Below are 23,560 nucleotides of genomic sequence, written 5' to 3'. Positions count from 1 at the left end.
TAGATGTCAAAATGGCAATCTTTAGCAATCTCAAAAGAGTAAATACCAGGAGATCAGAAGCTTTGACGATATTTGTTTACATACACACCAGAGTTAAGGAAAATAAAGTAAAAGAAAATTATTGAGGATAAGCAAGTTGATAGTATCGATTTTCTAAACCTTGAGCTGTTTAAATCAGCAATGGGAGAAATAAATCACACATAAAATATATACCAGTTCCATCCATGTCTTAATAACCCACACCTCGGCTGCTTGAAACCAAAATTAACCACGAGAAAGATCACCTTGAATAACCAGATGGTGGGTAACCAGCAGGAGGATATGCAGCCGGTGGATAACCTTGAGCTGGATAAGGCTGTTCATACGCTGCTGGTGGATAGCCAGCTGCAGGAGGAATTGGTCGATCAATGCGTGACATATGCTGAACAGAGGGTACTGCCATTGGTTGTGGACCAAACTTGCCATCTCGTTTGTCCATTTCAACCTTATGTTGCGTCTGTAACGAAAGAAAATGTTAAGGGATGATTCAAAATAAGGATAACAAAATTTCCCATTTGCATGGATAAAAAGCATTTCGTACCTGCATACATGCACAGACCCTGCAAAAAGTAAAATACAATAGAACTGTCAGCATAGTATCTTTAGGCAAAACTAACTACGAGATAGTGCTGAATGGAACGGAATCCTTTACGTGCAATAAACCATATCAGCCAAACAACTCAGTAACTGTGACGCCTCTCGAATCTCATCACTTCCAACAATCATTGCAACTATGGAAAATATGCAGGCAACTTGTTGCAGGCAGAACATGAAACCCTGTATATCAAGTGGCAGTATGTTTAACCAATGACCAAGAAGTACAGATATAATTACAGATTCATAGATGTTGAAAGAGATGGATTACAATGATGAAATTGTCACACTGGGTAGTTTGAATGTTGAATTCATCTTGCAACAGAAATCGGGTAGAGGCCACTGAGTTTCCAAAGCAGAGGAAAACCTGGAAACCAAAACACATGATTACGAAATTAATAAAAATATAGAGATGAAAGCTCTCTACAACTGCCACACCAACTGACAAAAATATTTTGAAATAGAAACCAACCGCACAAAAAGTTTCATGCCTTTTACCACAATAAGGAGAACTTAGCATGAAATGGGTTCTTCATACAATTTAACACTATGTTTTCCAAAGAAGAAACCCATGTCCCTTCCTCCTTTCCCTCACTGCACACAATGTTTTTGGCCTAAAGATATCAGCTAAAGATTTTTGTCACAACTAGATTTTTCAGCACTTCTTCAGAATTGAACACAGTTATTTTTAAAAACCTAAATTCCCATTACTCCTGATAGGCAAATAATTGTATATACGACAAAATCTGTGCATCTTCAATATTCCTATAGTTCTTGGTAACCAAACCAGGCCTCTCTCACCCCATAGACATTCTGAAGTTGAGAATCAAACCAGTAAGATTATAAATCGAGGCACAAGTTGAAGTAATAGATAAAGCAATACAGACCATATATACGAACTTCCTACCTCAGTGAAGAGGCAAAGCTCAGGACATTTACTTTCTCCACACCGACCACTACATGGCATATAACCAGCACAACAAGTATACCTGAAAAAACAAGAGGCTATGTTTAAACCAAGATATTACATCATTAACTTGTGTTCAAAGAGGAAACAAATGCATCTTTACCTCGACATGTCATTATAAAGCGCTCGTTTCCGAAGCATGTAGGATGCACATGGCCCACTACAACATGAAAAAGAAAAAATCAACCAATGTGCGGGAAGGAGAAAATTCATCATCTTATGCATAAACACAGCACACCATTTCTTAGCAAAGAGTTAAAAGAGGTAAAAGGCCAGGAACAAGCGAGTATTTTCCAAAGTGAAGGGATATTTTATCATCCAATTTATAACAGAAGCATGAAATCAGACAGAGTCAACCCTAGCTCACTCCAGTCAACGACCTCTAATTATTCAAACCCTAAAACATCATTAACAATAACACTAAATGCAGCTTTTTTTTTTTCCAAAAACAACATGTTGGGAGACAAAGTCACGATCAATCTACAACACAAAAAGAAGAAACAAAAAGAACAGATCCAGAATTACTTACCAACAGAAAGCAAAGCAACAATCTGCAAAAAATACGCAAAAAGGAAAGGAAAAAAAGATCAATAAAAAAGAAAAAAAAATGAAGAGATACCTACAAAATAAAAACAGGGGAAGAGAAGGAACAGAAGAATACAAGGAGGGTCGTGCTGAATGGTTCTCATGAGATCAGTGTGCCAGAGATTTCGATAGTTCTGGCGTAGCTTCATCTTGTCCAGGTATTCTTGCGACGCCATGCTCAAACGATCTCCAAAAAACAAACCTTCCACAAAGAGAAACGGAGAAAGAGAGGAGTGATCAAGTTTCGACGGAAGAATGGGCCAATGAGGAACTGTGTTAAGTCAAGTCGTCTAGAAAAGACTTTTACTAAAAACCAACAAAAAAACACAAATAAGATACAAGAATCAGAATATTTTATTGTTTTACTTTCCAATAATAAATACTAAAATCCCTTTATTAAGAAAATACAAAAACTAAAAAAAAAAAAACAGAATAATTGTTTAATTGATTTATTGTCTGGAAAAGGATTGCCTTATTTTTTTCAAAAAACACTTAAGCGCTACACGTTGTGGCGTTTCTTTATTTGCATATAGACAGCCGCAAAAGTACAAACAAAGGCTTCACTCAAAAGTTTTCTTCCTTTTAGTTATTATTTTATAAAAGATAATATTACGTCCATATTTTTATATATGTATTATTTTTTTATTTAATTTTTATGTATAAAATTTGCATAATTATTCTTTTTTATATTTAATTTATTAACTTTCGAATTTTTAATATTAAAATTAAAATTTTAATACTCTATCAATATATCCTGTTAAATTTTTTTTGTATAATTATTATTTTTTTTATAAATATTCTTTAAATTTTTAGAGTTATATTAATATGTTGGTATTTGCTTTTTTATTGGTTGGTTAAGTCCACACATGGCTAGTGGAATTCTTTTTGCAAGTCTTGAAATGTTTAAAATACATAAATTTGTTAAATTCACAGCATTTTTGAATTAATGATGTAATCTATTATGTTAATTCATTTATAATATCAGATTTTTAGTCTTTTATTTTTTTTAGTATATTGGATTGTCAATAATTCAACTTTAATTATTAAAATTAAAAATTTAACATTTTATTAAAAAATCATATCCTGTTAGCATATATATTTATAACTTTGATAATAAATTATTATTTTATATAATGATATTGAATTTTTTTTTAAAATCATCTAATTTAGTTTTTTATATTATCATTATTATTATTCTTCCTGTTGCTTTCTCATTTGCCCTTCCATTCACTTCTTTTGGTTATTACTTATTGGTTAGAACTCTAAAACAAAGTGCTTAATATTTTATTACAATTAATCAAAATTTTTATTTTGATTTAAATAAATCTTTAAATTGATGAAATTTAATCACGTAAAATAATTATAAAAATTATTATAATTATAATAAATTTTATTAATATTTGGATCCAAATGATAATGGGAGGTGCAGCTCCATTTAGTCTACTTAAGGAAGGCAGAGGGGAGGTAGACTGGAGCCATCTCTATGTGTCGTTTGTAGGGCGAGAGCTTTTTCTTGTTCTTCTTCCTTGTGCTTTTCTGGCCGTGAATAGAAAAATCAACCCAATTTTCCCTTTGTTTATTTCCTTTTCGTTTCAATTTCAATCAAGAGTTGGTCAGTTTTGGTTTCAAATGTCTTATAATCTTTGTGTTTCAGATGACTTTTCCTTCAACTGTTATACTCCGGAAATGGTTTCTATTGATATCATTGATTATCACTTATTGTTTGATTTTCCTTTCTCTCCCCTCCACGATTCATCATCTGATTTTAATCTTCAAGCTTTGTTGAACTGCAACCAGAACCAACAAAACCCATTTGATGAATCCACTTGTCCAGGCCAATTGGTTTCTGGTTTGCTTCCTTCTTCTCCTCCAACAGACCAGCTTGAAAATCTCAGCCTTTATCAAACTGCCCAGTTTCCGTCTCTGTCATTTGGTCATGACTTGGAAAACGAGTATGAAAATTTCAGCAGCTTGAATTATTTGGAAGTTAAAACTGAAGAATGTCAAGTGGATTTCGATTCTGCTCATGGTGATGCTAATGAGAATGTAGCAAAGAACTTGCAAAGGAGCTTTAGTAGCAATTGTTTTGAAGGAAAGCCTAACTTTTCATTCCAATCTCCTTTTGATTCTCCCATGGAATCACAGAATTTTCAAAGCCAATCCTTCAGCATGCCTGAGAACAGCTTTTTGGCCGGACAAATGAGGAAGGTATCCAGCACTGGAGATTTAGAGGTTTGTTTCATCTCTTTATTACCTCAACTACCCTGTTTTTTACTCTGCTTTTTGGTCTGTTTTAATCATTTTATATCTAATAAAATCTCGTTTTGTTCCTTGGCTTTTAGAATATGAGAAACTTTCACAGCAACCAAAGATTAATATCAACCCCTTCGGCTATGGAGAACTCGTTCATGGAGGAAGGACCCTTCAAAGTAAGACGTTACAATCCGGAAGAGAGACAAGTGAAGATCGCAAAGTACAGAGCCAAGCGCAGTCGAAGGAACTTCAACAAAACAATTAAGGTTTCTTAAAATTTGTCTTTTGTTTAATCAGACAATTAACATTCGTTTGCTTGTGTTCTAAACTACTAAATATGGTTTGGTCCTTTATGTTGATGCAAAGTACGCATGCCGTAAAACACTAGCGGACAACCGCATTCGTATCCGTGGCAGATTCGCACGCAACAATGAAACTGTTGAGATTCCCAAAGCTGCATGTTCAACCAGAGATGAAGACGAAGATGACCTATGGGTACTCTATTTCATTCCTCATCGTTCAATGTAGTATAGTAAACCTTCGTGTTCGTATCAGATATCGTTAAACAAACTATAACTGATTGAAGAATTGAAGGTGTTATTGATCATAACAATGGTTAAATTATATTTTGATGGAAGTGAAATTTGTGAATAATTTTCATTTTCTGCATCTTTTTAGGCGTTGGATGAGTGGGAGAATGAAACAATTGCAAGAGGAGCTTTTATGAACAGTTTCAGCCAACATCCGTTTCAATCCCGCCATGGCTGCTTCTAAGAGGAGCATTTCCAAGTACAGTTTAGCTTTTAGTATCTTCAGTAAATAGCTGTGGATGCCATTTAGGGCAAAAAATAACTGTAATTCTAAATAGATCAAAATTTTGAAGTCTGTGAAACTTTACTCAATTGATTCATGTAATCATTTTAAGAGATGATTTTTTAGAAATTTGAGATTCAATACCTACTATCCTTTTTTTTATCTCACGATGTGACCTCCTTATAAAAAAAATTTGAAGCAGGATAGTCATTAGCTCACTAGTTTCTTTCATCAAATTGTAAAAACTTCCCTTTTTTTTAAATAATTTCTCATATATCCTTCTACCTAATAAGATGATCAATGATAAATATTGCGACTCTTAATTACTTTGTTCTGGAATCTTTGACCCTACAGGAAGATCCACTTATGGTCATGGCTCTGTCACAACAATTTTTTTAATGCAATTTTGCTTTTATTCAGGAAGTGCACATACTTTACGATTAAACAATGAACTTTATGCCATTATTTTGGTGTCACAAATTGAAAGAAAATTGATTCAAGGTAGTAATAAAACACGCAGAAGCCGATTGCCTGTTGAGTGCTTGGAATCTTTTACATATTATCAAAGCATTTTGATGAATTCACCATTGGGGTCATTCTTTTGAAATATATTCATAGATTCTCCATTTACAAGAAATGGATTTTAGTTGAAAATCTGGTAACTTGCTCAAGTTCATTGGCTTGGAAAATAGTGTTAGAAACCCAAAAGTTGAACATGAAAAAGGAAATGGCAATCTTAAAAAGAAAAAGAAACATCAGAATTTACAAGATTGCAGGAAACCAGATCAGAAAACTTCTAGCTTTGCAGGTTCTTTACAGTTTAAATTTTCCTTAGAACACAGCTTAAATGGTAGGATTATATCAGAAAAAAAAAAAAACTAAAGATGAATTACTTGAAATCTCAAATTCCCTAGGAGTTCTGTTGTTCAACGGTGCATTTGATTTGTTATTTACACATACTTTTGCGCAACTTGCAAGCCTTTCTTGCTTTATTATGAAAAGAATTACCAGTGATTGGTTACGGCAAAGGGAAATCTCCCTTGGAATATGTTATCACCTCTGATCATTAGGTTTTTAGAAGGCTTATGCTCGATTGTTATTGAAACCGATGATGTACACTCAGTCTCAAATGTTTAGTTAAAGAAAAATGGCATCTTCCTTGCTGTGCATTTTTATGCCCTTCAAAAGTTGTTCATCTAAATTAATGAGAAAGATAAAATCTAATGGGAGAGGATTATTTTTTACCAACACAAAATGCCTATGAATCCATAATCGGAGAGGGTGAGTTACAATTGTTCTTTCCTTTGTTGTGAAGTAATTGATGGAGTTGAGAGAAAATAGCCAAATGGCTTGGAGCCAACCGCAAAACATAGGCAAATCAAATTCTAGTTGGCTTTGTCTATTGAGATGGGTTTCCAAGGCTAGAGGATTAGTTTATGAATTATATTTTTTAACCCTTTAGTGTTGTCAAATTCAGGGCCACAAATGATGGCTTAGCACAAGCACCACCACCAATGGACAGAGTGGATGGCATGAACCAGCCTAAGGAAAAAGAATTTTAAACCCTGAATGAAAATATTCTTCACTGACTGATGGAAGGTAGCCGTAATTTTTTGAACTTAAGGCCGTAAAATAATGTTGGAATCCAAATGCTCTATCCAAAGCTTCAAAAACCTTTAAGCCAATGTTTATTCTGGCCATTTATGCCTCCATTTTGTATAAAAAATAATAATAAAGGCAATCCAAAGAGATTAGACCTGTTGTCAGCCTGCACTTTCTTGTTGCAGAAGCTAGAAATTAAACTATGATATTCTTCTTTAAAAGTCACCAAATGCTGCTTCTTTTCTTAAACCTGCAATAAAGATGAAGCCAACAGTACCAAAATCAGAAATAGAAAATGCGATGCAGAGAAGAATATAAGCATCTTGCGTTTACCATTATCATGATTTATGGAACAAATGGGACACGAATTTGTTTAAAAATTGACAGCCAAAAGAATGTTCAAAGGAAAAATCTGAACAAACATTTGCTTTGGTCCCAAAATTCTGTCTCCTTGCATGAACAGGCAATCAGGATTTCTGATCAAGCATTTCCTTGTAGGATTTAAAGCGTGAGTGAGTGATCAGAAAGGCGACTCACGTTAATGGGATGAAATTAAAAAAAAAAAGAAAATAAATCATTACATATATTCAGAGAGGCACTAAAACAACAAGATTCCAAGCTCACTTTTGACCAACTCATTATTGAAAAAACGATTCTTAAAAGCTACTTCAATATCACATCATTGCAGGCTACAGTTAGCAATATGATTCGACCGTAGCCTTAATCGAAAATTAACCCCAAAAGGACCTTCTCTCTTTTGGGATGCTGAGAATATAATCAAGTGATTTTAGTCGTCCTTTTGTCAGTCCAACAAAAGGGCTTGTTGGCTACATCGAAAATTCCAAGTCCTTTAAAATATTTTCGCCCCCACAATTACTAAATAGAATAGCATATCCTAACTATGCACACGAATGTGATGATTGTCAACTGGACCAGCAACTTTTTGTTACTAGTAATATATAAAATTTGGCCAATGTAGGGCACCAGAAAAGAACCCATGTCATTGATGGTGAAAGTAACCTTCGGTTAACAACATCAAATGAAAAATAAGAAACTTTAACAAAGTTAGTTTCTTTGGGGTTGAAAATATATATCAGAGCTATAGCTTTGCTGGTGAATTCTGCATGAGTGTTGCACAATTAAGCGGAGAAATAGGTATATGTTCTTAGGAAATTTGATATATTTTTTACCAAGGAAAGTGCTTAAATAAAGACCTTAAATTAAACCAATTCCAAGTGCCATTGTGCTCTAATTACAATGGACTGAACTGAACCATGGCATCCCAGATGAATAGCAGCTAGCCTTAGCCCTGGAAGGGTTTCATTCTGACAACAATACTACTTAGTGATGAACTGTTGGTTTTTTTTTTTTTTTTGAGACTTCCAAATGATTTGCTCCCTTCAGTCATACTTTACTGCATATTAGTATTTAATTTAATTATTGTCTTTGATGTCTCCACTAAAAGGGGATCTTGGGTAATGGTCACGTTAAAGCTAGAGGAATTGTTGTTTCTTTTTCACTGGCGTTCTTTTCTCTTTTCCTTTCATTGCTTATGTTCCTGTTTGATATTAAATTTCTCAGATTTTTGCCTTTTCAAGACTTGGGAAGCTGAAACTATGCTTGAGCAGGACAGGTCCATGCCTTTTTGACTCGGTGATGAAGAAAGCTTTTCTTACTTTTGTGCCTTGCTGAGAGAGGGTGGCTTTTCTTTTCTTTCTCTAGCCAATACAGCAAATAGTCCAATAGTTTGTAAATTGTTAAAAACTAATGAACTCGCTTTATATGGGGTGAGATTCATCATCTAAGCTACATGGGGAATGTCCCTAAAAAGGTCGTCAAATGCTAGATCCCCCTAGGTCTTGCCAAGACTGAGAACAGGAATCCAGCTATTCTCTTTTCTCTGTCAAGACTCAAACGTGCCGTTTGTGGGGTTTCTTACCACTTCCAGATTGTGACAACTTCCAATTTCATGCCTCAGAAAAGCGTTCCTGCAGCCAATTTGAGTCTCAGTAACAACCACAACTTGCTGTGAACCAAACACAAGTAGCTTTTTGAGAGGAAAACTTTCTTTCAAAAGTAGCTGTTTGACATGTTTTGCCAATTTGTATGTCATTCACAAGTTGGAACACACACTGTGGCATCGATTTTGTAGGCTGATTTGAAATTTCAAACTTTCGTGCTTTTAATCATGATCTTGGTCTTCAAGTAGGTTTCGAAATTGTTCATATATAATGGATATTCGATGATGGTCAATTTTCTTCTTCTGGTACTTGAATTTTAAGGAAAAATTCATACATGTTTTGGCATTTGAAGGGGGGTTGAATATGATGCTTTGTTCTTCTTATTACCCTTTAAAATTGTGATCATCTCATTTTAGCAAATGCCATCGTCTGGGGCTTTGTATTTATCTATTCCTAGGTTCATGAAAATCGACAGTCACCAACAACATTTTTCAACTTTCAATGTTAAGAGAGCCTTTAGAATTAATTTATATTGATGAAGAAAGATCAATGATCAGATGGCGATTAATTGGGCTCTAGTAGAGGCCTATGCTGGATTCTGCATCAACTTATGCTGAAAGATCAGGAAAAAGCAATCTTTTTTTAATCTTAAATTTAACTTAATTGATTCGTATAATTAATTTTAAAAGATAATATCAAACAAATTTAAAATTCAAATTTTAATGCCTGCAACACATTTTCTTCTTCTCCGACTAGCCTCTTTTATTAAAAAAAAAAACAATTTTTTTCTGATTTTCATCCATGTCTTTTTTTTTTTTTAGTCTTCCTTCTTTGGAGGTTTCAATCAGCACAACCCTCACTTTTTTCCAGATAGACACATTTAGGATTTTGGTAAACAAGACTATGATCCAAACAGCAAAATGCTACAAAAATTTAGAAATACGTGATATAACATTAAGCTCATTCGCAGGGTTTGTTCATACACTAAGGCACCGCAATGCATACGCAGATACAGAGTATAGTTATGTACTTCCAAGCAATTAGCTAATTTCGTAAAAGTTATTAGCAATTTATTGAAGTCCTGAAGAAATCACCTGCTCTTCCTTCTACTTCTTTTACCTTCGTAGATGGTATAAAACAATCATCATTCGGAATATGACTTGGTTTTCATCTCAACCATAGCGTTTCCTGAACAAATGATGCCGCTTGGATGGATCCTTAGGCTTACTCTTATTCTGCCCCTGCCCAATAAGTTTATGCTTTCCAGTGCTACAAAGCAAAAAGATTCGTATATGCTAGTTAACAAGTACCATTTAAAGTGAGTTAAAGAGAACTTACAGAAATAGGTCTTGCTCTTAGCCATCTTATAGGGAAGCTAGACATAGTAAGTAAAGCATGAGAAGAAAAGTGATGTAGACGTTATACCTGTATTCCATGTAGACCATTCCATTTGCACCTGACATTGCACTCATGGATCCCATAGAACGGCGGGCTTTGTGAAGGGCTATATCATCCGCGTCTTCTTCTAACTGCTCTAAACCAACTGCATCATCACCAGCAGCCAAGACCTGATGCATAAAACTTGTTAGTGACTACTAGCTCGATGACCTCTTAAAAATTAGAAGTGAGGAAAAATAAGTACCTTTCCTAGAAGGGCCAATTGGTCGTCAAGATGGAAGTAACTCAAGTCAGCACCAGCATCAGGAGGAGGCAAGCTTGTTATCACCTGTCAAAAATATACGTCAGAATCCTGTTATGCTAAAATATTTGCTTTAAAATTTTGTCAATTCATGCACCTTGTGAATCGCTTCTACAGCAACCAATTGTGTAAGCTACTTTCAAGAGTAGCACATATATAGTTTTGTATTACAATAGAGTAGCACATACATAGTTTTGTATTACAATAGAGTAGACCAAGTGTTAAGCATACAAATTACATAATAAATGATATACCTTAAAGCTATAACCTTGATCAATTAGAAACTGCTGCCTTTTAGTTGAGTAGTACATTTCCTGCAAAAAGAACCTGTTAAACATTTATTTTAGTTAAAGAAACCGTCATTTACACAATGCTTAAGAATAGTCCACGGCCTTGTAAAGAAAATAGATGCATACCTGTGTATCCGTAGAGACAAGGGAATAGAAAAAAGCATTATACTCCTCTTTACCACCTGCCATCCTATCTTCAAGTTTACCCTGTTGACCCAGATAAAAATTTAAAATTGATGCATGTTGCATTTATCAACTGATTCCATTGCCAACGTATCTTGCCAGCTAGAAAAGCAAAGATGAAAATTTTCAGATGCAGGATAAAACTGTAACACTAACCTTTGCCCTAAGAATACGTCCCAATCGCTGGGCTTCTTGACGTCTTGAACCAGCATGTGATGAAATCTGAATTATCACATTTGCCTCAGGAATATCTATTGAATTATCACCGACCTGTATATAGAAAAACCAACATAAGACCATTTCTCATGGAACGAAAGCAAAAGAAGCCACTTGGGAACAAAACTTAGCAGTCTCCAAGGCTCAATCACATAACACTCAGAGTTGCCAGTTCCCTAGTAGGAGTAATTGAAACCATGAAAAAGAGAATTTAGAACACTACTCAAAACAAGGAACTCACAATCAGCTTAAAGCAGGTGATGTTAACAATAAATAAATAATTATGCCCAAATGCATTTAAGCCTCCCATCACCATCCCCCACCCCCTCAAAACCCAACACAGACACAGACCCGAAAAGGAGGGGAGGGGGAAAAAAAAAGAAAAGAAAAAGTAGAACTTGATTTTTTATGGGTGCAATATTTGTTTGTAACACTCAAACTTGCAAGCACAGGCGCATAACATTCTCTACACTCACTTGCAATACCAAAAGTAAAATGTAATGTGTTGAATACCTTTGAGAGGAAAATAGTGTTAACATCACGACTAGTTTTGAATGCCTGGAGAATTTTTGTCCTCTCAAGATGGCTGCACATCACGGGCAGATTGCCACTCAATAATATAAAATAATACAAAAAGGCAGACTTCAGTAAACAATTGATGTTCATAAACAACCTGGTAGCACCATAGATCATAGGCTTGCGCAGTTTCATTGCATACTCTGTCAGTGCAAAAAGATTGTCGGCAAAGACAATTATCTTATCACCACGCTCCTGTTCATGGAACCGTATGAGAAATTCACACGCCCTGAACTTATTAGGATTCATCACATAAAGTGCCTGAAATGCAAGAGACAAATATTAGACGTGTGACAAAAGGAAGAAATTCACTAACTCAAGAATCCTATATAAAAACGATATTGTAACTATTGACTACTTGAAAAGCAATGTCCTGGTTTTCTTTAAAAAGGAAGAAACAAAACTAAATGAGCAAATTAATATATTGAATTCCAAGTAAGTGCTGTCAGAATAACAGCAAAACTCATAAAGAACCAAGAAATAAAAGCGAATAATTTAGATATCTAAACCTGTTTCTTCTTGGAATTTTCTTTCTTCAAATATTCAGCAAAAAACTCCTTTGTCATCGGGCACCAAACTTCAGCACACTGTACATTTGCTATAAACCCTCCTTTTACTAGATCCAGCCAATTTGCTTCATATAATTTGGGACCAATAAGAAAGTTCAAATCTGTAATTCTTTCATCCTCTCTCACAAGTGTGGCTACAAATAGGATTCACATATTCAGTGGCTGAGAGCCAAAGATGCATTAAGCAACAAAAAAAAGAGGAAGTACCAGTAAGCCCCAGTTTGCAGTGGGATTTGGTGAGACTGATGACTTTCCTAAACATGTGAGCAGGGACAACATGCACCTGCCAGAAGAGAATGCTTTCTCTCAATGCATATAAAGTTGAAAATTTTCCTTATAGGTACAGAAATGACATGAATAATGTCAATTAATAATTACCTCATCCATGAGCAGCAGTCCCCATTCTCTGTTTCTTATCTCTTCAATAATCTTTTCAGATTCTTCAGACCGCTTACCACCAAAAGCAACCATATTATATGTTGTCACAACCACTCCAGCACTGCCACGGAATCTCTCTTTGCTGTCAGATGTAAAACGACAAATTTGATCATCCCGTATGGTTGACCAGAGCTTAAACTGAAAGGCCCATTGATCCACTGAAACTGCATTTGTTGCCAAACAAAGACAACTCTTCTTTATTCGGCTTGCTGCAGAAACACCAACTAGAGACTTTCCAGCACCACAAGGTAGCACAATAATGCCAGATCTTGCTCTACCTGCATGACCATATTGAAATTCAATTGAATTGTCTCAAGTCCAGCCCTTAACTTGAAGCCAACAAAAAAACAATAAGAGTTCTCTTGCATTATATTTGTCCAAAATGTGAAATAAAAACAAGTTAAAGTATTTCCATAATTTTCTAAAATAGAATGCCAAAAGTGCTCTAGCAACCAAGAAGTCATCTCCGCATTGCTCTTGTACCTTTTAAGTGACAGAACAACAATACAGAAAATTTTAAGCTAAAAAAGGCCTATAATTCTTTCATTGAAGAAGTTAAGGTGTCATCAATAAAATTTGAGAATACTAAGCACAATAACAACCAGCTGAACAAATTATAATATAGATAATCTCACCATTTCCAAACATTTTACTAAGACTCTTTTCCTGGTATGGTCGTGGCTGTGCATGAGGCTTCAGTTCCATGTCAAGGTCAGGATTGACCTACAAGTCAAAGAAACAATAAAAACTTCAAGATAATATCTGGATCTGGATAATATGAACTCAGTTACCACCATTCATTGAAAGCCACTTTATTTTTAGAGTCAAGGAAATGATAAATGTAACTCACAGTGTCATTTCTGAAATCATACTCCTCTAACATTGGATAATTTAAAGCATTTGGCAAGCATCGTTGCTTTACATTTTCAACCTGTCAATGGACAAAGCACAACGTAAAATACTTATATGTAGCATAATCTCATTTTATAAAGGTCAGTGGAAAAATTGCAACAGTATTAATTTGCAACAAACCATGAGCAAAGCATCTTCCAATAGTATGGTTCATCTAATGATATTCATTTCAACATCACTGATTTATTTCTATGATAAGATATCACAAGATAAGAATGCACAAACTTAAAGATGGCTAAACAGAACTCAGAAACGAACATATAGGTTGGCCATAAAAGCAATGAAAAAAATAAGGCAGCCTCTGCAGGCACGCTCTACCTGAAGTGCTTTACTTCTAATTAGTTGAAAGTTTAGCACGCTAACAATCATATCCTCAAGGAAATCACACAACTTGAACTTGAAATATGAAGTCAAACAAAATTCAAAAATAAAATACCTGAGAAGGGTCAATTTCAAATGCGTGAGTTTCTTTCTCTTCAGCAGCAGCTGCCAGTTCTGCTTCATTAAGCAAACCATCATGGCCAGTTTCAATTTCACCCGCAGTTTTGCTGATTGTAAATCCATCACTTCCATGTGCACTCTGTATAGCACCAATGATGGATTGATTAAAGACACAATTACAAAGGGGAAAATATATAAAGGGAGAAGAGAACATCTCCTTAGAAAGTAGGAAAAGAAAATGAAAGTTAAAAAAATAATTGAAAAGCATCTAGAAGAAAAATGACAATCAAAGAACCAAGCAACTTAACAATAAACAATCCCTATAGAAACTCATGTGGAGGACACCTCCAGATAATGGTCCAAATGGATCCACTTGAGTCTCAGTTATTCTTTCAAAATGTTTCTCCTAAATCATTATTCATGGCTGGCATCTAAGACAACACTATGCAGAAGTAGCTTGAGACCTTTAAGTGAAGGAGTATATGGCGGGTACGGGGCAGAAACTGATTTGAATGAGAAATTATCATTTAGACCAAGAGCTAGGCAAGCTTTACTCGGAAAATATGGCTTTCAATGGGGAGAACAGCATAAACATTAAAAGAAGGCTGAGCCTATACCTCAACTGCAACTAAACAAAATAAATCAAATCAATTTACTTTATGTAACAAACCTCAGAAACAATCCTTGCTCGAGCTATAACCTCATCTCGAAGCAGTTTCTTTAGTACCTGCAAGGATCAACATCACCAAAAATCAATACCAAAGAACCCGTAAATTCCAATAAATTACTATAAAATTACCAAGAACGCCAAAAGAACATATAACTTGCCTCCGGAAATGGGGATTCAATAAGGTAACGATTCTTCTTAAGCACAAGCTTCACTTTGCCATAATTAGCAGTAGAAGCATGTATGAAATCAATCATTTCTTTAGGAAGCTTAGTCTTGGACAATTTATTCAACACAGCGATAATAGTTTCCGTTTCCAAACCCACAGATACCGCAGCATACAAGGAATGCGGTGTTAGATTGTACTCGTGCATTGACTCTGGCCTAGATAAATTGAAAATTGACATCCATAAACATATAAAGGTACATCCAATGAGCATGCAATAAAATTTAAAATCACATTTTGATCATGCAGTCAATACCTGCAAACAGGTTCAGCTATAGCAATGAGAAAATCGTAAGCTTGCTTGTATAAAGGAGAGAATGTCTCCAAGAATATACGCCCATCAGCACAAGCCCATAATGGCCGATTATCATGATCGAGTTTCAGTTCTAATTTGCTAAAATCTCTCTTCTTTCCTTCTTTTTCACCTTCAAATTAATGACAAAACAACTAAAAATTTGTCCCAAACAATTCAAGTTCAATCCAGATAGATTGGAAAGCAAAAATAACAAAGAAATGGGTACCATCACGAGAATCGTCATCGCCTTCATCCGGAAAAAAGGAATATTCATCTTCAACAGCTGAGCTCCTGTGATCATCCTGCAAAAAAGCCAAAAAAAAAAAAATTAAGAAAAGAAAATAAATCCCATAAATTTTATACAAAAAGTAGAGGATTCGGATGACCTTGACAGCAAATTTAAGCTTCTTGCTAGGTCGACCCCTTTCGCCTGAGAATCAATTAAATTTTAAAACTCACACAAAATCTAAGAAAAAATAAATCAAGAAAAATTGAAGGATTTTTGTTTTATTTTATTACCATGTCCCATCTTTGCTTTTATCTGTGTTAAAGGTTTCTTTTCTGGTTTGAGTCCAAGAGATGAAACGTTTTCTACTTCTTGTTTTTTCAGTACTTCCGTTGCCTGGTAAGAGAATTACTCTATGAAATGCTAAGAAGTCATTTCAGAAAAGCCGAATCCTTTTATAGGCCAACCGCCTCGAATCCACCGGTAATCTCCAAACGCAGCGTTTAGAGGTAGTCTGTTGTTACCGTTGTTCGAATTAAGATTTGGACTTTATGGCCCCGTCATGACCCAAAAAGCAGCATACAAGTCGGCTACTTAAAAATAATAAAAGGATTTACTATTCATTCACAACCCAATCCCTCGGCCCAAAAGAACCCTAATTTGGTTTGGGGTTTGGACAACTGTCTATATTTTTTAAGCGGCTAAAAAACGCGCCTGCTTTCTTTCCCATTAATCTGAATAAAGTTTGGACTTAACGGATCTATTAATCGGCCCAACAACAGGTCCGGTTACCAAAAAATGGCTTTCCGATTCTTAGAAAAACCATCGATCTGGTCTACTCTGTCTGGCCGTTGTTAGCCATTGTTTCTGTTTACTTTTTCTTCTTCGTCGACTCCAATCAACAACTAGAAGAAGAGGAGATCTCTTCGAGTGAGAAATGAGCGGTCACGATTCGAAGTACTTCTCGACGACGAAGAAGGGAGAAATCCCTGAACTCAAGGAAGAGCTCAATTCTCAGTACAAGGTACATACTTATCAATCCGTCGACATCTTTCTTGCCGATTCCTTTCTTGATCTGATTCTTTTATTCGTTAGGTTATCGATTTGGTATCTTTTTGGCGGATTAGTTCGTGTTTTCCGTTAGATCTATTGGTTTTACGCTTCGATTTGTTCTTTGAAGCTGTAAATTTGCTTAATTATGTCTTAGTTATGTAAGTTTTAGGCTTTTTGTGTATCAATTTCGGATTATGAAAAATATCTGGAAATTCGAAAGAAAGGGTCAGTTTTCTTGATTAGGATTAATACCACTTGATTTATCTGAGTAAAAATTTAACTTTAACCTTAATACAATTTTAGTCTCTCGGTTTTGCTCTAGTTAAACGTGTTTAGCGAAGAAGTTTTTAGGTTTAATCTAGTTTTAATCCTGTGGTTCTTAGCATGTCTAAGGACTGGAAACTGTGAGCATTGGAATTTGAATGCATATTTTCACATCTCTATTTTCGCATCTTATGGGATTGTAATTGTGCCTTTCTTTTCGGTGTTATGAAGGATAAAAGAAAAGATGCTGTAAAGAAGGTTATTGCTGCAATGACAGTTGGGAAGGATGTATCATCACTGTTCACAGACGTAGTGAATTGCATGCAAACAGAGAATTTGGAGCTTAAAAAGCTAGTTTATTTGTACCTTATAAATTATGCTAAAAGCCAGCCCGACCTTGCAATTCTTGCAGTAAATACATTTGTAAAGGTTTGCAATTTATTAAGCCCTTTATCTTTACTATTTATCATGGCTTAAAAGAAAGAGTTTTTTTTTTTTTTTCATTTCACATGGATGTTGCTTTTACCATGATATAAACATGTAGAATTAGAAAAATATTTGTTGATTAAGATACTGGCATATTTTTATGCCAACTGTGTATTCTGAGCCTCAAACCTTTTAGGAATCTAGTAAGGGGTTCCTCAGACTTTGAAAGTGATTGTCAACTATTTGTGAGAAATGGATTTATTTTATTTGGGGTTTGCTTACAGGACCTAAGATATCTCTTGTCCTAGGACAGTAGTACACTATCATATTATTAATTTGATAGTCAATCGAAATCTATTTAAGTAGCAAAGGAAGTTACATAGATGAGTAAATAGCTTATAAAACTCCGGTCTTTACATTTCACTTCTTCTTGTGCTGATTTTCTTTTATTATTTGGGGAATAGAAACTTTGATATCTTTTAGTGTTAAAATAACAGTCATTGGTAATGTGATTATCACAGCATTTCTCTTCTGATACAAGTACATGTATTTGGGCTTTTAGAGTTTCTTTTCTAATACAAGATGTCTCTTCTTATATGAACACATTAACACATTGGACAATTGCAAATTTGTCGCATGCATATTTGTGGTTGAAAATGCCTTTATTATGGAAAAGAAGAGGTTCAAAAATTGGCACTTCTGTCCTACCTATTGTCATCGTGTCTGCCTCAAAGATATAAAGCACAATATGGAGTTAGGATGACATGTTATGCTTGTTTAAGGTTTAGTGTAATGATGCTTTATGAATCTCTAATGAACTTTTGCTTATGTGAGTACATATGCAGGATTCACAGGATCCAAATCCTCTCATTCGTGCTTTGGCTGTTCGGACTATGGGGTGCATCCGTGTTGATAAGATCACAGAATATCTCTGTGATCCCCTTCAAAGGTGCCTTAAGGTCAGTTCCTGTTATAGTATATGGTACCGAGTTTTAGCAATTCATTTGGTTATTTTGTTTCCAACAATATCATAAACTTGCTTTATGCAAGTCACACCAGTTATTATGTATTTCTCTTTCCGTGTATAATATTTTAACAGGATGATGATCCTTATGTTCGCAAGACAGCTGCCATATGTGTTGCTAAACTGTATGACATAAATGCTGAGTTAGTTGAGGATAGGGGTTTTCTGGAATCTCTCAAGGACTTGATATCTGACAACAATCCAATGGTTGTAGCTAATGCTGTGGCAGCTCTTGCTGAGATCCAAGAGAATACTAGTATACCAATATTTGAAATCACTAGTCACACGCTCTCAAAGCTTCTTACTGCTCTTAATGAATGCACAGAGTAAGTTCAAAGGTTTGAAAAGTATGGCCTTGCTTCACCCCCTTTAATTTGATAATTCAAAATGATTACCTACAATCAGGGCATTGCAATGAGGTTGAGCTGTCTTTCTAATTGCTGCACGAAGTAGATATCAATAGAATTTTTGGCATTTTATATTTTCATCTTTTTGCACATTATGATTTCTTTTCCAAAAGTAAGTTTTTATGTAATTAGCATGATTTTTGAGATGGATATGTTGCTGATATGTAATCTTCCAACAAGACAGCTTGAGCAAGTTAATAATCTAGTGGTTGTTTCTTTCATTGAGTTTTGGCTGGTAACCTTGTGCCTTTCCCATCTCTTTTTGGTAATGTTGCATGTCAGGTGGGGTCAAGTTTTTATACTTGATGCTCTCTCTAGATATAAGGCAGCTGATGCTCGTGAAGCAGAAAATATAGTGGAGAGAGTTACGCCACGACTTCAACATGCTAATTGTGCTGTTGTGCTTTCAGCTGTTAAGGTGCACTTTTGTTTCCCATCAATTTGCTTAAACATCAGTATTGTCTTTCATCAATCTACTTATGAACATTCCATAATTTTGTGCCTTCTCCTTTTTCTTATTGCCTTTTAGATGATACTTCAACAAATGGAACTTATCACTAGCACTGATGTCGTTCGAAATCTCTGCAAAAAGATGGCTCCACCTCTTGTGACATTACTCTCTGCAGAACCTGAGATACAATATGTTGCACTGCGGAATATCAATCTTATAGTACAAAGGCGCCCTACAATTCTTGCCCATGAAATCAAGGTGGATTGATATGGAATAAAACATGTGCACACTTGCCCACACACATGCATTCACATTTTTGAATGACAGCTTGTTTTGTATGCTTCAGTCTCAATGTAATAGCTTTGATTATGTGCTTATTTATTCTTGCTAGGTGTTCTTCTGCAAGTACAATGATCCAATTTATGTGAAGATGGAAAAGTTAGAAATAATGATAAAGCTTGCTTCTGACCGGAATATAGACCAGGTATCCAAATTTTGGTGCTGATGGACTTCGTTGGTAGTTTTTTCTCCTACATTTAAGACATATTGGTTTTAATATAAAGTCTTAGTGTTGGTACACGCTCTTGTTTTATACCTTTGTAGGTATTATTGGAGTTTAAAGAATATGCCACAGAAGTAGATGTAGATTTTGTGAGAAAGGCTGTTCGTGCCATCGGTCGCTGTGCTATCAAGTTGGAGAGAGCAGCTGAACGGTGCATCAGTGTTCTGCTTGAGTTGATCAAGATTAAAGTAAACTATGTTGTTCAAGAGGCTATTATAGTTATCAAAGACATCTTTAGAAGATACCCTAACACGTAGGTCCCAATTTGTTTTTCTAAAATTTTGTGTTGCAATATAATCCAAAATATAAAACTCATGTCATTACATTTCTTAATAGTAATAGAAGCTTCATTTTTGCACCTTCAAAGCCTTGCTGATGATTTCCTACTAACCTTCTCAGGTATGAATCCATCATTGCAACCCTCTGTGAGAGCTTAGACACTTTAGATGAACCAGAAGCTAAGGTACCTTCGTGTCACAAGTTACAAAATTATTAGTAAAATGTTTTCTGTTAGCTCATGTTTTGTCCTCTTCTTACCTCCTCGCTGCTAAGGCATCAATGATATGGATAATTGGAGAATATGCTGAAAGAATTGACAATGCTGATGAGCTCCTTGAAAGCTTCTTGGAGAGTTTCCCTGAAGAGCCTCCCCAAGTGCAACTGCAACTGCTAACTGCTACAGTCAAACTTTTTCTTAAGAAGCCAACTGAAGGCCCACAGCAGATGATTCAGGTCTTGCATTTCCGTTATTCATGCATATTTTCAGTCAGTTATCTGTTCTTGCTTTGTCCTGTTTGCATATGCAAGGATTTCACTAATGGTTATTTTCTTTGATTATACATTATTTTTACCCAAAAATATTTTTGTCTGATTTCTCTCTATATGTGTAGAGGGGGTTGCAGGCAGTATCATTTTCATAGGAAACAAACAGACATACTATCATACTTTTCCCACCATAGATTACGTAATTTATGCCTTCATTTGCCTTATTTATCTGGTTATGAAAGTTGTGCTAAGCTGCTAACTGCTAATTGTTGATGTAGTTTATGAAATATTTTGATGTCTAAAGGATTATTTCTATCAATGTAAGTGTTTTTGGCCATGCATCTATCTCTATCTAGTGCAAAGAGATTGATTTTTCAGGGAAAAAATATAGTTTGTGATTTTCAGAATTATTTTACTGCTTGTGTATCCTTTTGCCAATGCAAGATCTTAGTTGCCTGAAACGAAAATTGCATAAAGTATTATCGTTAGAGTTATCAACATTGCAGTTGCCATAATTTTAGTAGTATCTTTCACTTCTTTTACTTAGCTACGTGTGTATTATCTTGAGACATCACTTCCCAGCTAATTTTTGTTGTATGGGGTCTGTTTATAGGTTGTATTGAATAATGCTACTTTGGAAACTGACAATCCTGATTTACGGGATCGTGCATACATTTATTGGCGCCTTCTATCAACTGATCCTGAGGTGTGATTTTACTCTAACCACTTGCAGTTCATTATTCTATGAATTTAATCTCTAAATTTTGAGGAATCATTTTTCACTACATAGACATCTTTAATTTTTTTTAATTTCCCTTTCTTACCTTTGAGGGGAAGGGCTGGATAAGTGTTTTGCTTTAAGTGCCTTCATCTACTGAGTACTGCTTTTAAGTCAGCCATACTATAAGATTAAGCTGAGCTTTAGAATTCCTTTCATCATGTCTGCATAATCTTTTTATTTAAGAATTTTTTCTGTCTCAATGTGGTGGCCTTCTCTGTCAATCCTCAATTCTTAGGTATAGAGGCTGCAATAGATACCCATTGTTGAATGCAGGTGTCATTGCTGACAAGAATGTGTCATTTAGAGGTATGTCTGGACCACATGCTGTAAGTTAATGTAGTTGAGCCTTTCTATTTTTCCCCTCAGGCAGCTAAGGATGTCGTGTTAGCTGAGAAACCAGTGATCAGTGATGATTCAAACCAGCTGGACCAATCTCTTCTTGATGAGCTTCTTGCCAATATTGCTACACTATCTTCTGTGTATCACAAACCTCCAGATGCTTTTGTAACCCGTGTGAAGACTGCAACTCAAAGAACTGAGGATGATGACTACCCTGATGGCAATGAAAGAGGCTATTCTGAATCACCTTCTAATGCTGCTTATGGTGGTGCATCACCACCGACTAGTTCAAGTGGTGTCCCATATTCTGCAGCTATGCAGCCAGCTCCAGTCCCAGCCTCAGCTCCAACTGCTCCTGCACCAGCTGCTCCAGTGCCCGATTTGTTGGGGGATCTGATTGGCCTTGATAACAATGCAATTGTCCCTGCTGATCAACCGGCCACACCTTCTGGGTAAGTATGCTGGAATGCATGAATTGTGTTGTTAGCTTTTCAGATAAAAGTCTCTTTTTGGCCACAAGAATATTTTGCTGCGAATGTGGTAAATGGTTTTTAAAAATATTTAAATTTTTAACAGCAGAACAAGTTTCTGGCTTTTCACTGATTTCTTATGTTATTGGAGTTATGCTTCTAGCATATACATACATACATGCCAATATGTTGCACTTAATTTTTTTTTTTTTGTTTTACCTTGGTTGTAGCCCTCCTTTGCCTATTTTACTGCCAGCATCAACTGGACAGGGTTTGCAAATCAGTGCAGAGTTAGCTCGACAGGATGGTCAAATATTTTACAGTTTACTGTTTGAGAATAACTCACAGATCACGCTTGATGGATTCCTGATTCAGTTTAACAAGAATTCATTGGGTCTGGCAGCTGCTGGACCTCTTCAGGTAATTATGACTTGTGTTCTTTAGTTTGTTATTACATTATTGGGGTTTAATCAATACTGTCTCTCAGGTTCCCCCTTTGGCACCGGGAGCATCAGCAAGGACATTGCTGCCTATGTTATTGTTTCAGAATATGTCTGCTGGTCCTCCTAGCTCTCTTCTGCAGGTTGCTGTGAAAAATAATCAGCAGCCGGTCTGGTACTTCAATGATAAAATATTGTTGCATGTGTTCTTTGCTGAGGATGGGAGAATGGAGCGAACTAGTTTTCTCGAGGTAAGAAGTTTGTTTCATGTTGTTTTGGCTTCTTGTGCTACAAAGTTGTCAAAGCCCTACATCATGAAGGAGGATCACTGCTGAAAGGGTCTTTCACCAAGTCCTTTGGAGCATGGCTGACCATCTGTCATGTTTGCAGCGCTCGATCTTCCCCCCAAATCTTTGATATCATTGGTTCTAGCAATTGAAATTAAATGATTTCTTCGCATTATGCAGACATGGAGGTCACTACCCGATTCAAACGAGGTCCTAAAAGAATTTCCAGGCATTGTGATGAGCAGTGCAGAAGCAACCCTCGACCGACTAGCTGCATCAAATATGTTCTTTATAGCAAAGCGCAAACACGCCAATCAGGATGTATTCTACTTCTCTGCCAATATCCCTCGAGGTATACCTTTCTTGATTGAACTTACAACAGTAATTGGAAACCCCGGTGTCAAGTGCGCGATCAAGACTCCAAATCCTGAGATGGCACCACTATTTTTTGAAGCCATTGAGACACTACTGAAGTCTTGATTCTTTCCTCTTTGTTATTTTGCAATATCATAAATTTTGTCAGTCTATGTAAAATTCATCTCAGCTACCGAGGTTTTGGATTCACATTCTTGTTCATCTCTCCCTCTTTTGCCCTTCTCTCTTAGTGACAAAGAGGAAAGGGAGAAAGAACAAAAATTCACTGCATGTCTGCTGCCTGTATTCCTTCCAACTTCAGTTTCTTATCTCTATTTATTGTAAATTTTTTCCATTTTTAGTGTGTTAATTATATGTATTTTAC

The 23,560-nt window shown here is 35.6% G+C and overlaps 4 protein-coding genes across 5 annotated transcripts; 2 read left to right on the top strand and 2 right to left on the bottom strand.

Moving 5' to 3' along the window:
• LOC111315605 (uncharacterized) lies at positions 1–2,520 on the bottom strand. The gene is made up of 8 exons (XM_022917461.2): positions 2,262–2,520; positions 2,130–2,151; positions 1,704–1,760; positions 1,541–1,622; positions 905–1,000; positions 692–816; positions 581–599; positions 1–496 (listed from the first exon to the last, which is right to left on the bottom strand). Exons 1-8 carry the CDS (start codon positions 2,359–2,361, stop codon positions 281–283), a joined length of 717 nt encoding a protein of 238 aa, XP_022773196.1. The 5' UTR covers positions 2,362–2,520; the 3' UTR covers positions 1–280.
• Positions 2,521–3,683: 1,163 nt separating this feature from the next.
• LOC149516715 (uncharacterized) lies at positions 3,684–6,321 on the top strand. Its single transcript, XM_089765199.1, has 7 exons — positions 3,684–4,417; positions 4,528–4,704; positions 4,805–4,933; positions 5,117–5,168; positions 5,606–5,843; positions 5,944–6,059; positions 6,263–6,321. Exons 1-7 carry the CDS (start codon positions 3,815–3,817, stop codon positions 6,319–6,321), a joined length of 1,374 nt encoding a protein of 457 aa, XP_089621325.1. The 5' UTR covers positions 3,684–3,814.
• Positions 6,322–9,735: 3,414 nt separating this feature from the next.
• LOC111306811 (general transcription and DNA repair factor IIH helicase/translocase subunit XPB1-like) lies at positions 9,736–15,977 on the bottom strand. Of its 2 annotated transcripts, none has more exons than XR_016345023.1 (20): positions 15,846–15,977; positions 15,713–15,756; positions 15,553–15,628; positions 15,288–15,456; positions 14,967–15,189; positions 14,809–14,865; positions 14,134–14,277; positions 13,636–13,716; positions 13,421–13,508; positions 12,726–13,063; positions 12,555–12,630; positions 12,288–12,481; positions 11,876–12,039; positions 11,716–11,788; positions 11,143–11,256; positions 10,930–11,010; positions 10,768–10,840; positions 10,457–10,540; positions 10,240–10,382; positions 9,736–10,083 (listed from the first exon to the last, which is right to left on the bottom strand). XR_016345023.1 is itself a non-coding variant. In XM_022904757.2 (20 exons), the coding sequence occupies exons 1-20, from the start codon at positions 15,853–15,855 to the stop codon at positions 9,987–9,989; spliced, it is 2,316 nt and encodes a 771-aa protein (XP_022760492.1). In that variant the 5' UTR covers positions 15,856–15,977; the 3' UTR covers positions 9,736–9,986. The 2 variants fall into 2 exon arrangements, 1 of the variants encoding a protein (XP_022760492.1); XM_022904757.2 differs by having other exon boundaries at positions 10,768–10,827.
• Positions 15,978–16,398: 421 nt separating this feature from the next.
• On the top strand, positions 16,399–23,530 carry LOC111306799 (beta-adaptin-like protein C). The gene is made up of 15 exons (XM_022904735.2): positions 16,399–16,576; positions 17,101–17,298; positions 18,141–18,254; positions 18,395–18,645; positions 19,009–19,144; positions 19,256–19,435; positions 19,569–19,661; positions 19,781–19,992; positions 20,139–20,202; positions 20,292–20,471; positions 21,118–21,210; positions 21,652–22,076; positions 22,325–22,514; positions 22,582–22,785; positions 23,002–23,530. Exons 1-15 carry the CDS (start codon positions 16,490–16,492, stop codon positions 23,299–23,301), a joined length of 2,727 nt encoding a protein of 908 aa, XP_022760470.2. The 5' UTR covers positions 16,399–16,489; the 3' UTR covers positions 23,302–23,530.
• Positions 23,531–23,560: the final 30 nt, after the last annotated feature.

Source organism: Durio zibethinus, chromosome 9 (assembly GCF_047325235.1).
Source record: "Durio zibethinus cultivar Kanyao isolate XHJ-2024 chromosome 9, ASM4732523v1, whole genome shotgun sequence".
NCBI lineage: Eukaryota > Viridiplantae > Streptophyta > Magnoliopsida > Malvales > Malvaceae > Durio > Durio zibethinus.
This window is presented reverse-complemented; position numbering and strand designations above follow the sequence as displayed.